The sequence below is a fragment of the Amblyomma mixtum genome, chromosome 3, assembly GCF_055824585.1.
Source record: "Amblyomma mixtum isolate Tamu chromosome 3, ASM5582458v1, whole genome shotgun sequence".
NCBI lineage: Eukaryota > Metazoa > Arthropoda > Arachnida > Ixodida > Ixodidae > Amblyomma > Amblyomma mixtum.
In genome coordinates, this window is record NC_143014.1 from 123062275 (window position 1) to 123079012 (window position 16738).

The 16738-nt window shown below is 43.4% G+C and overlaps 2 protein-coding genes across 2 annotated transcripts in view; one reads left to right on the forward strand and one right to left on the reverse strand.

Annotated features, from left to right (window-relative positions):
- LOC149351674 (serine/threonine-protein kinase 31-like) overlaps window positions 1–13200 on the forward strand; it is a 106574-nt gene extending 93374 nt beyond the window's left edge. The window contains exons 20-23 of the mRNA XM_089575626.1: window positions 4994–5116; window positions 6482–6547; window positions 9452–9568; window positions 12813–13200. Of these exons, the coding sequence (XP_089431752.1) occupies window positions 4994–5116; window positions 6482–6547; window positions 9452–9568; window positions 12813–12890 (384 nt within the window). The 3' untranslated portion in view covers window positions 12891–13200. The remainder of the gene's footprint in view (window positions 1–4993; window positions 5117–6481; window positions 6548–9451; window positions 9569–12812) is intronic.
- A 1371-nt stretch (window positions 13201–14571) lies between these two features.
- Window positions 14572–16738, reverse strand: part of LOC149351675 (protein odr-4 homolog) — a 55580-nt gene continuing 53413 nt past the window's right edge. The window contains exon 11 of the mRNA XM_089581024.1: window positions 14572–14790. Within this exon, the coding sequence (XP_089437150.1) occupies window positions 14723–14790 (68 nt within the window). The 3' untranslated portion in view covers window positions 14572–14722. The remainder of the gene's footprint in view (window positions 14791–16738) is intronic.

Below are 16738 nucleotides of genomic sequence, written 5' to 3' on the forward strand. Positions count from 1 at the left end.
AGGCTTTGATATAACTAAATACCACGGGATGGTAGTACCTCACTGGGGGGTGGTGGATAGGCGATGATTGCCCCTCTTTTATGCTGGGGTGTACTCTTGTTTGGTACATGCTTGGAGTTGTGATGGAAACAAAGCACTACAGGCTCTGTAGCTGTGTCCTCTAGGAAAATGCTATCACATACTCTTCAGTGTGAAATACAGACTGTTGCAACGCTAAACGCTCACTGTGTAAGCTGCTTGTTGTGGAGGGTCGCCAGTGCTGTAGACGATGCGGATTACAGGTTAGTATTTACGAAGTACCATATTTACTCGCGTAATTTGCATACTTTTTTTTTTCTTTAAATTAAGCTTCAAAAAGAGGGTACGCAAATTGCGTGAACATTTCTGAACACGTCGTAAAAAATGCTACGAAGGTCATAACTCAAAATATATACTGTGTGTTGCCGCCTTTACATAGACCAGGCCCCCATATCGCACCCCATGCTGGCAAAAAAAAACTGATTCGAAATATAAGAAACACACCCCCCCACCCCGCCCCACATTATGTAGTTCCCTGCAGGATGGCATGACAGCGCGCGCCCCAGCTCAAAGCAATAAACGCGTAACAATACAATCGCGAAGCCAGCAGTAGGAGGTAAAAGAGATAACAAGCGTGATAAAATGGCGCCCTCGCGTGCGGCCCGGCTAATTAGCAGCAAACTGAACAGCAAACAGTCCTATAGTTTCGGATTCGGGCGCAAGCAAGTCGGGTAAACGGTGCTCATTTCGTGCCCTCGCCACTTGCACCTTTTGCAACCGTGCACGGCGACACGGCCGTACCAATCTTCCCAAGCCTGCCTTGCGCACACCTGTGTACATGCTGGTGGTTTGGAGCAGCAGAGAGCACGAAATACGTGAGTAAAAGGTTTTTTTTTTTCAAAGATCCCGGTAAAGAGTTGGCGGTGCGCAAATTATGTGCAGACCTAAATTACATAAGTAAATACAGTATTTGACAAGAAGGAGAACACCAGCTTGCATTAAATTCAGGGAGGGGTCTAAAGATATGTCCGACAGACCCAGTTCATTCTCATCAGAGGCACGGCGGACATCACGGTAGGTCGACGGCTAAAGTCACATCCAACATATGCATGTCATGCTGCCAGTGCACCAGTGCTGCTTCCTACGCGATCTTGTCTGCGAAGCGTTTATTTTGCAAGGTGCACGCCACATTTGCTACTTTCGAGGAGCTGCAAAGAGAAGTTCACCCATTCTTATATCTCTGGCTCTCGCTTAGTCGGTGCGGTGAGGCTGAATCATATCTAGCTCGTCCGCTCATCATTACTAAAACCATCTGGCATGCCTGAAGGGTCTGCGATTATAAAGGTATGCGATTACATTCAACTCCCAGTGCTCTCAAAATTCAGTCTTCAGGCTCAGTTGTGCGCAACGAGCACTACCATCGTGTATGCAAGCAGCAAGGGACGCAACATACGCCAGCAGATCTGTATTCACTTGGTGTTTTCATCTGGCTTAGTAAACAGTCTTGTAACCTGTCACCTTGTTCCGCTCGTAATTAAAGCAACTTATCGGCAGGATTTGTGCCTGTGGCAGTTCTGAACTGACCCATGAAACGCAGCAGTATGCTTGCGACTCGTTACAATGTGCATCTCGCCCTGCAGAGCACTCGCCTGTAATACGCGATAAATATCATTCTAGCTCTTTTACCGGCAAACTCTTCAAAATTTTTAGACGCCGCCTCACAGCCATGGAAAATTAAGTAAATATGTCGAATTTATTTGAGAAGTACGGTTGCTAATGGTGATAACCAGGCCAACGCACCTGCCGCGTTGAGGACATATGTACTCAATCACAATACACAAGAACACAGGGGAGGGGCAACCACAAAGCAGGAAGCATGTACGAGTCACTTCCGGGCAAACATCGACATTTTTGAGGGGAGAATTAGGAAAGTGAGCTGCTTGCAGCTTGGTCTTTGCACAAAAGTTTGTGCACATGGAGTTCAAACGCCAGCTTGTTCGAGCTTAGAACAAGCCGAATGGCCCCCCTTTGCCATCACCACACGACTTGGAGCATGGATGCAGCGCACATTCAACTTTGATTGGAGGACAGGAGGTCACAGCAACAAAACAAACCTCAAGTTCACAAAGCGGACTTCAGCACACAGCAGAAAAGTACGTGAGCCCCATATATGTTGGCCTGCAGATATCCAGGAGTAATTTTGCAGTTCGCACGACGCAACCAAACGATGTGCGGCGAACGGTGCAACCGGAGGATCCATCATGGTGTTTGTAATGCGCGTACCACAACAAACAGTTCATTGCATGGTGCATGGCACTCTCGAAGTAGGCACATGCAATGAACGCCACGCCTGTTCCAGGCAATGAGTAAATATTCTTGACTCAAAGGCTTTTCCTCGTAGCTGGTAATCCAAAGGAGCACAACAAGAACGAACCGAACGGACTACCAAGCGAGAATCAAATGGCTGGAGATAGAATACTGGTCAGATCCGCCCAATGTACTCGGGAAAAGAATGCCCAGGTCCGTCTGACGTACCTTTAGCCACAGCCTAAATTCAAAGGGCTCTGAATGCTGTCTGCCTCTTCTCCATAAGATGCAGACAGTATTGTAGGTTGTGATGTAAAAATCAGAAAAGTGTTTGATGTTGTCATTTTGGCCATTGACAGCTTCCTCGGCCACAGGAAGTGCTCTTTCACTGGGGAAAGAAGTAGTAGGTGTTGCCAAGTATTTCAGACAGAGTCTTGCCATGCTGGGATATCTAAGAACTCTACAGTTTTCCACTGTTCATGTGGGTTACAATTAGAGGTATGCGAATATTTGAAATTTCAAATATGAATTGAATACGCTTCTTATTGAGTTCATCTTCGATTCGAGGAATGGGTAGTTCAGAATTTTCGAATATTCAGCAGCAATCAAATACTCCACTGGCTTTCATATATCTAACCTTGGCAAAACCACAGTATCTAGGCAAATTGCCTGAAAATAGAGTTTAAAGTGTCGGCAAAACTGTACAAAGGCGTCCTCTTTGCTTTCCTCTCTGTCGTTTGTCGTATGGCCCGGTTGCATTTGAGCACTGATAGGCTTAGACCTCGTGCAAGATTCTGCAAGTTGCCTTTTTCATATCACTCATGGTGGAACAAGGTGTCTGACCACACACTTTGAAGAATCACAGCGTGAAATGCTTTTAGCTCCTGTTACCAGCGTGCCGCAGGTGATCTTGGCACCAGATTGGAGGGAGAGCATGGAGCCAAACCGAAACGAGCTCTTTCTGATCCTGAGCAGCATACGCACAGTACGTGACATGTCAGCGAAGCAAGAGTACTGCGTATGTTGAGTAATCCACACGCCCGTGGACAATTTGTGCCGTGCTAGGGTGCCTCGATGTAATCCACTGGTTCCAAATGGAATTCTTACAATTGTAGTCCAATATTAAAACCATTTGGAACCGGTTAGCTTATTGGACTTTGCCAACTGGTTCCAATTAACACCATTCAGCACTCCAGTTCGATCCAGTGGAAATTTCAGCTGATCTCAATTGGAACCAGTTGGGTTTTTGGACTGTTCCAGCTGGTTGCAGTTTGTTCCAGTTAATACTAGTTGGATCCAGTGAGAAATTTCAGCTTTCTGGTGCGGAGCCATGCTGCCCTCCTTCGGCATGGTGCAGAACCCGTTGAAAACAGTGAGGGCAGTAGAACCTAGTGGTGCCAAGACGTTGCGTTTTGCCCCCCTAGCAACACTGCACCGTGGACGGATGGTTGTGGAGGTGTTGGCCCCACTCGTGTTGTAGTCTAAGCTGCTGCTCATCGTCTGTTTCATGAGCAGTCCTGCATTTTGCCACCAGTGTAGTGTGCAGTTCCTTTGCCACAGCCACCTCAGACGTCAATCCACCAGTAGGGAGGTATTTGTCCACCTTGCAATGTTTCATTGCAACATTTGGCAAGCACTAAATCATACTGTCGTATTAGTCCTCCTTTTTTTTCACTGATTGGAATTGTGTTGTCCAGACAACTCCAACAAAACAAAATGCTTGTTAGGCCTCGTGGTGCTTGAGGGTAACGGAGTGGATTCCAAGAGAAGGCAAGCGTTGCAGGGGGCGGCAGAAAGTTAGGTGGGCGGATGAGATTAAGAAGTTTGCGGGGATACGGTGGCTTCAGCTGGCAAAGGACAGGGTCAATTGGAGAGACATAGGAGAGGCCTTTGCCCTGCAGTGGGCATAGTCAGGCTGATGATGATGATGATGGTGATGAGGCCTCGTGGGTATAATTAACTATGCCAATGGCAAGTAAAGTATAACTGGAGCTTTTTCTTTTCATAGCTGTGTTTTATGAAAAAGCATTTGTTAATTTAAACTAATTTTGAAAACTGTTAAAATATCCGATCTGGTTTGCAACAAATTTAATTTTTTTTTTTTCACTTTGCAACCAGAAATTTGATATTTGCACACCTCTACTTACAAGATTAGGTATTGCTAACACACAAACCTTGTAACGCCCAGCACAACATGTACGGTAGACTGTTAAAAGACTATAGACACCTAATTTTAGTTGCTTGTTTTCACCTTTCAAACAATGCATTAGACACGGCCGCTAAGTAACTTATAACTGAATTTCTTGTCTTATTCGGCTATTTTGGTTTGATCAAACGAATAATCACTGTGACGTGTAGTCTACCTTATATTTGCAGTCAACTTTTTTTTTGGGCAGTGAGGGGTGCGAGTTGGGAGGGGGGGTCGACTTGTAGGCAGCAACATACAGTATGTATTGTGAGTTATGACCTTTCTACAATTTTTAGAGCAAGTTCACAAAATTTTCGCGTAATTTGAGCACCTCCTTTTTGAAGCCTTTATGTACACAAAAAAAAAATGTGCAAATTATGCGAGTAAATACAGTATTCTCCAATATTTTTGTTGCTTGGGCATTACAAGGGTTAAGCACCTTACATGCATTTAACAGGACCTTCTGGCTTCATTTTATAGGGCAAGAGTTTTCAATTGCCTCTTGTCGACAATCTCGATTTCACGGCTCCCGAGCTTCAGTACCCAAATGCTGATCCAACACCAGCAAGTGACATGTATGCATTTGGATTACTTATGATATGGGTAAGTTTCCTGAGGAAACATTTGCTTTAAGAACGTTCTTTTCTCTTGTAATGGCTAAGAAGTATTACGCAGTGTCTTGTGTCAAGTGATCTCCAGTAGGCCTGCAAGATTGGTGCCATTAATCAAATTAGTCTGGACATGCAAAATCAATTTGTATGGTCTTAAATTCAGTGCAGATAATGTGCTGAAATTTTCAGCTGATTAAACTATGATTTGCTTGAAATTTATAGCTGCCTCTACTGACACCCACAGACAGGGTGATTTTTATAAATTCTGCACTGTAAAGCTTAATTGGTGCTGTCTTTGTGTGCAAAGAATTGTTCTGTGATACAAGAACTAGCTTCTCTTTCAGCCACTGTTGTGGTTCTTGAACATACAATATGAATTCATTGATTTGAAGTTAATTGTACTGTGAAAAATATTAAACTGAAGCAGGTTTTTTAATTATCCACGAAAGGAGAAAACAGAAGCAACAAGAACAGAACTTTGCTTCATGGGCTTGCAACCTTTATTAGCAACAGGATTGGATCATGCAGTGCACTAGTCATTAGTTCTTTAGTTCAAGGGTCATAATCTCGTTAGGGTGAATGCACACAGCACTTTGAGGCCAGACTCACTGCACCTCAGCAAAGCTATGCTGATCAGTTCGTGGTTTAGTAACTGCTGCCACAGCAATAGCCTGGGTGAACTTTATCATGGTTGCCATTGGAGCTGGTATTTCGATAACACCAACTATAGCACGTTGTCTTCATGCATCTCCTTTAGTGTTGAGATGAATAGCAGAGCTTGCCATTGCTAGCGAACAAAGCTCATCCTCAGGCTCACCATCCACATAATGACACATAGCACACCCGAAGGTTTTGATAAAGAAGGTGCAGCTTAATCAAACATGTTGACTTCTTGTCACTGGGAAGATGTTACACATACCTTTGGTCTTTAGGCACAGGGGTAAATGGTGTAATTGGGCATTTTTCACAATAAAGCCATGTACAGATGCAGCCAAAATGATATGGTGCAGTGTTTGAACTTTTCCCATGTGTTCTGTATGGAAAATATTCTTTCTTGTGGTTGTATGTGACCATGCCAGTGGTATTTGACAGCAATGTATCAAGTACCTCCCAGTTTTCACTAGGTAAGTCATGAGGGGAGTTTCATCTCTGTTCTGCGTTATTATGGCTGAAACTGTATGTTGCTAGGAGTCGCCACTTGAGCGAAAAGTAAACACTACAATGCATGGCTTCTACATTGTGCATATGGTTTTATTGAATGCAGAATTTTCCCAGCAACACAGCATCATACAATTCTCAAAAGCAGTTTTGTTGGTTTTGTTAAGCCTTTTTTTTTTTTGTATTCATTCCTTTGTAGGCGCTTTTCCCTGCAGCTACGCGAGGTCAGAGCTATTCCAGGAACTGTGACTCTGACGAAGAGCCGGTATGATCATTTCAAACATTAAGATGTGCTTGTAACTCATGCCTGTGTGTAATGCCTACATCATGCAGCAGGCTGTTTGGCTGCCACAACTTTTAAAAAACAAAAACTGGATTCTTGCCTGCAAAACCTGACATTTCTGCCATGCATTCAAAATTGTTTGTAGATTAAAAACCTCAAAGCGAGACTAATTGATGGGAATGAAGTATATAGAGCTATGGAAAATGCCATATTTCCTCGAATGTAACAAGTTTTTTTTACTCGTGAACCAAAAAGTCATCTCTTGTGAAGACTAGGCAAAATAGCTTAGAAGCACAATAAATGCTCATTTTTAAAGAAGCAACTGGTTGTGCCATCTAGGAATAACAAGTTTAGTACTGGACTTGTAGACAAGGCATATTGCATACCAATGCATCTTTCAAAAATGCAGATCCCTTTTGCCACCACTGAATCAATCCTATAAGCAGATCAGCGGGGCCTGGTCTAACAGTGGCAGTGCGTTGCCACTGTTTTTTTTTTCTTACTGGGCTCCTCGGGCGTTTTTGGCTTCAAGGAGCCATTTCAAAGATGTTGCTTTCACACCCAGTGTGCCGCTTTTTTCAAACTGAAAGCAATTCTGTTCACAGATTTTTCAGCACCCAAGCTAAGTGAGTTTCAACTGCTTGCTGTAGTCACCTCAGTAGAGACTCACCCATGCGTTTTCAGAAGCACTGAATTTAAATTACACTTGGCAGAAGTTAGGATAAATCGCTCTTGAAGGAAGGAAATGTCTTGTGATGACAATAAGAAAGGAGATGATGGCAAATTTTTGAGGTACTTTCATTCACAAACTTTCATCATATTGCAGCTTCATTCTTCTTAGCATTACTTTCGTGTCTTTTTTTTTTTTCCCCCTATTCCATGCTGGCAAAAGTGACCCTCGCATTAGTTGTGTTTGCGCTGCATATGGGCAAATGCAGTAACTGCAACAGCTAAAAGTACATTAGAGTAGTGCTATCCAATTTTAAAAACGAGTTAGAATTCAGATTTTGAGATAGAGATTAGATTTAGATTTAGATTAGTTTAGATTAGTTTAGAGATTAGATTTTGAAAACGTGTTAGATGTGCTGTTGCTAATAACTGCAGCTTATATTTATTTATTTAGTTATTTATATATTTATTTGAACCTCAAGCGTCCTTGATGGGACATTACATGAGGGGTGGGCCCAAGAACGGCGGTTAACAGTGAATGTTACGTGGCAATCATGATGATGACACGGCTTCCTCGATGGCAAACTTGAAATGGGCAGGATCGGGAATTGGCGCTAAGCCGCAGGGAAGGTCATTCCAGTCACAAGCTGTGCACACAAAAAATGACTTCTGGAGTGTAGCAGTGCGGGCACGATGTGGGATTACTCTGTTAGGATGGCCTGTGAGGGGTGTTAGACGTACTGGTAGAATGAGCTGACTGTCACGGGGCGAACAATTGGAAAAACCGGTGATAAAGGTAGAGATGTGAAATTCGGCGACGGGAAGCGAGAGAAGGAAGTTGTAGTTGGAACTTTAAGGCGGATATGCTAGAGTATTGCATGTAGTTTGAAAGAATAAAGCGAGTGGCACGATTCTGAACAGATTCAAGGGCTGAGATAAGGTTGGACTGATGAGGGTCAAATATTGTGCAAGCGTATTCAAGTCTAGGTTGCACAAGTGTTTTTTTATAAGTTAGCAATTTTAAGGAAGAAGGTACCATGCGTAGGTTACAACGGAGCTTATATGGCACATGGTTAGTCTGGTCTAAGGTAGATAGCAAGATGGTTGCAACAGAGTTTGAGACTGGCAAGGTAAAACTGTTCGCATTTGAATTATCATGCCACACTTTTACTGGCAGCATGACTGAAGTGACAATGCACTAATGACAGCCTAATTGTATTCATAAGTTTACTCTCACCAAATCTGTCCTGGCCATTATCCATGAAGGATACGTGGGGTGTAACAAAGAAAAGTAGTACTACATAGGCATCATTGACAGTAGTAGCCAAGTTTATTCATTTGTTTTTCCTCGTTCAGGCTCATTTATAAAATGTTGAAAAACAGATTTTCTTGTATTCTATTTAGGGACTGCATGGGGAACATGCAGAAGGAATACGAACAACTGAATTCCTGTCTTCAGTGCACTACTCCATGGCATTGTGTAGACCGTGACTGCTTGTCTTCGTTCTCGAAAGAGCAGTTTTCATTTAAACATAAAAAGTATGTTTGTATTATTTTGCTGACATTGTCATCCAGATTGTTCTGCATGTGCGAGTATTGCAAAAATTCAGGTACCGTACAGTCGCGAGTAAAAAATATTAGCACAAATCACTGGCGATCAGCATTGTGATATCTCACCACGCGGCGCTGCGGTTCGCAGACCTGCCTATCGGGTCGTTTCCATGTTTGCAGCATAGGGGGGGACGGCAGGAAGTAAGCTTTATCAAACGTGCCACCGCCCGAGCGTCGAAGTGCCAACCCTACGTGACTGTGCATGCGGCATTTATTTTGGCTCGGTTATCATGAGCAAAGATGGCTTCTTTTTTATTGCTGTTTCTTTATGTCCGATATGGTCTGTCAAAATGAACTCGAGGGAACAAAAGGCTGTATTAAAAAAAAAAAGAGAGAGAGAATGAGAGGGCGAGACAGAGATATAATTTTTGCTGGGCCGTGAGAGCCTGCTGAACCCCCCTAATACTGCAGAATGGGAAAAGCCCGGCACTCTCGTTAACAGCCTCTTCATCACCCGCAGCGCCACGCGTTGTCATTCCTGTGCTCCGGTGTTCCGTCATGTGTGCTAATCTTTTTTACTCACGACTGTACTTACTGGAAAGCCGCTGTCTCTGTCTGTGGCATAACTCTTCAAGGTGTGTGGTAATAAGTTTCATTGCACATTAGGAACTGCAGCAACATCCGAGTGAGGAGTACATCATTATCGACTCCCTGCTGAATCAGAGGCCACATGCCCGGCCTACGGCTGCAGACCTACTACAGTACCCATTCTTTATATCAAAGGTACGCCAACAAGGCACTGCAATGAGAGCAGCTTCATTTGGCATGCTTACTTGAAAGGGCCCAGAACCACCCTAGTTTGGTACGTTATAGCACATTCAACATGTAGAGTACACCTGCAGGCAAAAATTTATGGAATGCAATATTAACAAAAGAAATTGATTTAATCATCATCTTTGCACTCAGCCAAATGTGCATACAAATTAAATAGGGCATCATTAAGTCCCAAGCAATGCACCCCTGGTGCAAACAAATTAAAATTTTCCGCCAAAGTCAGGCTCCATACACTGTAGACTAGTGGCATCACCATGAATGTTTCAACGAAATCACATAATCCTACTTAGCACATGCCACTCACAAACAAAGCACAAAGCCCTTCTTTGTTTATTACCACAGCTTTTCCATGTGTCTTGCAAAGTCAGCAACCAGCACCACTCTTAAAGACAGTGGCGAAAGCAAGGTTGCCATGAGCAACCGCTGGAGCTGGTATCGCTAAGACAGTCCAAGGAGTGGCGACGTGAATTCAACGCTAAAGCTCAAGACAGACCAACGGGCAAGCAAAGCAATATGCACAGCCTATTGCGATAGCCAGGGTGTGATTCTTTTGGATGTCTTGGACTCTCGAGAAACAGTCAGTTCGAACATTTCGAAGAGACACTAGGTTGAAAGTCCGAATTTCTGGAGTCAGACTATAGAAGACAGAATTCTGCTGCAACACCAGGCCCACGCCACTGTTTGACAACCATGGAGCGTATTGCAAATTTTTGCTCGGCCATTCTGCCTCATGACATGTTAACTAGCGCGAGTAAAACAGCGGACAGAGGCAGAGAAACAGACGGGACTAGCGTGTGTCCCATTTGTTTCTCTGCCTCTGTTCGCTGTTTTATTTGCGCTAGCGCTAGTTCACATGTCGCAGCCAGTGTCCCATCAGCAACTTGCCCAACTTTCATGTTTATTCTGCTACTTCCACCATACAGTCCAGATTTAGTGGCTTCAGACTTGCAGATCTTCGGTCTAATGAAAGATAGGCTATGTGGGATATGGGGTAGCATTTTCCAGACTGAGATGTTGCACAGCTGTAAGAAAGTGGCTTTCCTCTACTGGTTCAAATTTTTACGAGTGCCATATACAGGCTGCAATCATTAAAGGTGCACTGAAGAGGAATCTGAACTCGTCTTTTTGCTGCGGGAACTCAATCTACACGTTCCCAGCATTCTTAGAAACTTCGATTTATTGCCCTGTGCGGCCGATTTCCCTAATTAAATCAGATTAAAGCCCGGCTCCCACCTTTTTTTTTAATTCCCCGCATATGGTGGGAGGAGTCTACTAACGCGTGGAGTGCTTTTCAGGCAGTCACGTGGCGACTTTGCTTTCGCTTTTACTTTGTTTCTTTTAGGTTTCCGTGAATAAATAGGTCTAGTCAAAGACTACATAGCTGCAAATTAGGCCCACGGAAATAAAAACACACATGGACTCTTTGCTTTCGCCGATCGCTACGTATCACTCCGCCGATGGCAGAACGGCAAGCCGCCATGGGACTGGGTAAAAGGTTGGTCGACTCCTTCCACCGTTTGCGGAGAATTAAAAAAAAAAAGGCGGGTGCCCAACATTAATCCGATTTAAATTAGGGAAATCGGCCGCACAGGGCAATAATTCGAAGTTACAAGAACGCTCGGAACGTGTAGATCGAGTTCCAGCGGTAAAAATATGAGTTCAGATTCCTCTTCAGTGCACCTTTAATGGCAAAGGTGCATCACATATGGTGGTGACTATGTTGAACAGTGACTATGTAGCTGAAATCTCGCTTTATTTTGTTGTTGCGTTCTTAGTAGTCTCCTTTAAAATATGAGGCATTACTTTCAGGATGACCCTGTACACATTAAATCCCAACTATTGCAGAGCTGATGAGAAGCATTTAGTTGCTGGACAGTTCCATTCGGTTAAACTTCCAGCAATGACGAGGTCATTTGTTTTAACAGGGTACCCAATGTTCTAATGCGCCAGCACTTATAGTGGCCATTCTGTCCGTCCGTCTATCTGTCTGAAGCCTGCTTTGTGGCAGGCTGCCCACCAGGTTGTGGGCAACCTGCCCAGGTGTGTGTGTATATATACACCTGGCAGGGTGCTCACTTGCCACTGCCCATCAGGTTGTGGGCAAGCTGCCAACCGCAGCAGGTGGCAGTTCAACTAATGATTAGTTGCGACAGGTTGCTCGGGAAATGCAACCTGGGTTTCACGAGCCCCATCGACGGCAGCCCTTGCCAGGGAGTGGTACGAGGACTCCCAGGAATCTATGAATGTAAAGTAGATAATGATCAAGTCTGCGTATATGGGAATCAACTCATTATTGCTATCCAAACAACTTCCAGCTGTGAATAATGGATTCAAACACCAGAAGCAAAGTGAAACCAAAATTTTAGCTCACCTAATTTGCATTTGGCTGAACTACGCCATTCGACCGTCCTCTTTTTTTTTTTTCTTGTGTTTGGCGCATGATAGCCATAGTTGCTTATTCGCCATAAAACCCCATATAACTAACTAACTTTTTTTTTCTTTGTATTCAAAATGCCGTACGGCAAAGAAGCCAAACTGCCAGACTAATGCGGTATGAGACTATCCTACATGCCCGACATACTGTGAACTGGTTCCATTTCAGTGCAAGATAACAATGTGAGACTCAATTCCTTCCATCAAAAGAAGCAGACAAGCCAGTATGAGTACATTGAAACCGGGAAACAAGCAGCCATTACTAGGGGTTCATGTCATACGCATGTGCCATCTTTTTTTCAAAAGTGATCGATCAACAGGTTTTGCTTCTTCTTCTTAGCCTTGTAACGGGGCACTTACGGCAGCCACTAAGCTCTAAAACTGTTAGGTAAGGAGAACCCTTGTCCTCACCTTTCATGACCTTTTGCATCGTAGGAATGCTTCATAGGAATGCCTCAAGGGCTCCACAATATGGCTGAGAAGTAAACCCCGTTGCTCAGTTACTTTTGGCAAAGGGGGTACACACTGCTGACTAGCAGGCAATGCTAGGAGCAATGCTGTCATTATTTTTGAAACTGGTGGTTATATGTGACTTGCATGTATGAGTGAAATGCAGTACATGATTGAAATGCAGTAAAAGCTAATGCTTTGCATTGTGTTTCTTGGTTGTGAGAGTTGTAATGGGTAATGTGTATATTGTGAGCCTAAAACTTAGTTTGTTTGTTTTTTTCCTCTTGTTCCACAATGCCCTGGGAAAAAGACAAGGCTATTTGCCGCAAGACTTGGAGCTCCAAGGAGCACTCAAAGAAGCCATCCACCAGTGGGGATGGGGTGTTAAATATCTCAAGGATATGTGTACTGCTTTTTGTTGTGACAAAAAATGTTGTGTGACAAAGAAAAATGTTGTGTGACAAAGAAAAATGTTGTGTGACAGAAAAATGTTGTGTGACAAATATTGTGTGACAAAGATTGTGTGACAAATATTGTCAAACCTGTTAGTTCAAGAAGAGAGCTTCTAGTACTTAAGTTGAATGTTTGTTGAAATATAGGAAAATGTGTGACAGAGTGTCACACCTTTTTGTTCAAGAAGAAAGCTTTTAGTACTTAAGTTGATTGTTAAATAAATGTTTTTTGCAGTTTTTAACTTCCATGTTGCCACATCTTTTTAACTCTGGGTGGACACTCTTCTGCCGAATGATAATTCAAGTGCTACCCTGCTGTTTGAAGTGAGATAAGGGTGTCTGAGAATGTGAAGCTGCAAAAAGAAATTTAACCAAGATAATGACACATTTGCATTGTGTGGTAAATCTGTAAAAACAATTGAGCATACTTTGCTAGAATGCAGCAGTATTCATCCAGATTTCAACGAAAGCACTGTTAGTATCCCTGAGGCCCTGGAGTTTGTGGGGGGGCTCATCCCCTTCGGTTTGCTCCCCCACGATGGGTCCTCCCTAGTGTCTAGTTATTTAACTAACAAGAGAGGGCGCTGGCGTCACAGCGTCAAAAGCGCCACGGACGGCATGATTGCTACGTGCGCGTGCACGGGGGATAGCACTCGCTCTTCGGCTCGGGAACTCGACGCGCACTGGCGTGCCGGTGTGTGGCGCTCCACTCTCCACCAGCGAGGCAAGGCTTAGTGGGGACATCTTCCCCCTAGCTCATCCCGTCCAGCCCCGGAGCTTCTCCCCTGACCTAGCATGGGCGAACGTTCGCTTTTAACCTTGCTGGTGAGTCGGGCGACCTCTATTCCTTAGCATATTTTGTTGCTAGTTGGCATTACTGTCATTGCAGCAATAAATGCCATGTCTATGTCAGCCAAAGTGTCGTTCCCTTGTTCCCCATCAGAGCAAGGCCTGCCGTGGTCGGCGTGTGCTCGGTAGCGCTCGCAATCACTGGGTGGGGTTGGCGGTTTTTAACTCTGTCAGCCGCAGTTAAGTGGAGAGAACACATTTATAACCCCTATTACAATCCCATAAGTTAAGAGATAACAAAGGTAGTGTGAACACTTATGCAGTGTATGTTACTAAGAAATGGTTGGAGGATTAAAAGCTGGGCAGGGGCTGCCTAATAACGAAAGTTCAGGATTCAAAATTGGTATAGCATAGAAATCAATGGAATTCATATTTCAAAAGAGGGGATTCTTAGAAAGCACCTTCAAGTCCAACAGATTGGTTAGAGAAATATAAAAAAAATACCACGCATGGAGGCACCTGCCACCACCCTATTCTTAAAAGGGACATTCCTAACATCCATCTATCCACTGTATCATGAACGCATGGAGGCACCTGCCACCACCCTATTCTTAAAAGGGACATTCCTAACATCCATCTATCCACTGTATCATGAAAGAAGGGGTGAAAGAGCCAGAGACCCCCATTCATGGTGACAGGCTAAATAAGGCTCCAAAGAGAATGGCACAGTGAAGCCCCAGCAGCTCTATTTTAGGTACAATAACCACAGGCACACATACCCAGGACTTCAGTCTCCATCCATGCGCCCACAGAATCAACACGAACAGCTTACACAAATCTCCAGACAATTTTTTCTTTTTTAGAAGCACTTTTTAATTCTGTACATCAATCATTCATGACAATGATGGAACATCAGAAACAGGCAGTGAGCCATGTTAAATTTTTTTGCTTCTGTGAATTTCCAGTTCTGCACGTGAACTCAGTCCTGGAGCAACAAGTAGGAAATCCCAGCACCAAGAGCAGCTATAGCTGCACTAGCAATTGGGACTGTAATCAAAGAATGAAAGCAGTTATTGGATAAACTTATGCCACAGCATTCTTTGCATCTTATAATACAATAGTGTGAGATTACAGATTACAGATTAGTAATGTCAGATATTTGGCAATGAAGAAAAACTATCACATACATATCTCAGTTGCAAGCCTTGCATCACTCAGCTTCAGTTGGATTGCAAAATGAACACTTGCCATTTCAAGCAAAATAGGACATCTAAACCACGAGTCATCTTGCCATATCATGTTGCCTTGTTTCGACTCGCAAAAGTGAGAAAAATTTCAGTAGGCCTGTGCAAATGAGGTTCTTTGGTTCGAAATGATTAGTAATTGTCTTCGAACAACTTGAAGTGAATATTTCAAACAGTTCTAGTACACAAAGAAAAGTGAATATTTCAAACAGTTCTAGTACACAAAGAACGTTGAACGGCAATAGAGTGCCATTCCTTTCAGCACTTTTGCTTCGTATTGGTTGTTTCAGTGTTGCACTGTAGCACTTTAGTTTTGGCTGAACAGCACAATAGGCACTTTCAAAATCATGTATTTTTTTTTCATACACAAGGCCACTACACGAAGAAAAAAAGTGCATTAAGCTTTACCACACTCATTGAAGCTGTACCGACTTTTTCCAAAAAATGGCCATTGGAAACTGGGGAAGTCGACCTACGTGTGGAGCTGACATATTTGTGGGGTGCGAGACCTATTTGTGGGACTTCCGACTGCTGCCGCTTTACTTTGAGCAGAACAGTAGTATAAGTGTCCACAGTTAACCCTCCGTTAAAAGTAGAAGAAATGCAGCTAGGAGCTCACAACTGGTATCCCCGTAAATTTCTACCTCTTTACTCTCTAAAGATGTAATCTGTAAGTTGCTAATTAAACTTGCATTACTTTTACAGGATAATTAGGCAGGTGGTAACAGCAAAAACCTGCTTTTTGATCCCTTTTTTTTAGCATCTTGACAAGAATGCTGTTTCTGACAGTGCACAGCAAGTCCCCGGCACACTTACTTTCTCCTCCCGTCTTTTTCTTCGCTTATCCTCACTTGAGTGCATTATCTTTGATTTGCCTATGATTTGCAGTGCAATATGCAGTGCAGGAGATTTCAGCACTACTGAATCAGACTGCAAGTTTTATCTGCCTTGCATAATCAGCTAGCAGCTGTATTGTGACATCAGTAAGCATAAGAACAAAATCTGGAAAAAAGAGTTTCTAAAGCCTCACAAAAAAAAATGCGCACAACTGTACAAGAATTTTATAACATAAACAAATTAACAAATTAAATTTACTTAAATGAACAAAAAGGACTTCTTAGTCTCTTACAAATGATATCTGCCCTCAGCAGCGAGCAATGGTTGTCTGCTTAAGACAGCTCAAATTTGTTCAGTCTCATGAGCACCACTAGAGTTCGTCAACAACTGTGTGGCACTGCAACCTTTTCACTTGCCGAGTTCACTTCACTCACATGTTGGAGCATGTGCAGTGAAAAGGTTATAGTCATGCACTCTATCACAAATGTAAAACAACCAATGTAGCAATGTAGCATGAGTAGGTACCACAAAAATACATGTACATGTAATACATGTACTATCGGGGACAAAAGTGGTATACTCCACCCGGCGGGAGCCGGAGAAATGAAAAACTGCAGCATTTTGGCGAACTAAAGAACGAAACATTCAAACGAGCCATGCGACATGCCTGCTGATAGTAAAGGTCTCGCTTTGGCTGTCTCGATCCCAGACGCCGCCTGTAGATAGCGTGGCAACGCAATTTTCCGTTGCCCCGGTTCCCGCCGCGTGGAGTATACCACTTTTGTCCTTGATAGTACATGTGGCCTCGGCAGACACTGCTATTAGGGTCAAGCTGAGAGAAAAGGAAACAGTTCAAACTGAGAGAGACTGCATAATCTTTCTGCTCATGTGGAGGAAATTAGTTTTTTTTTTCC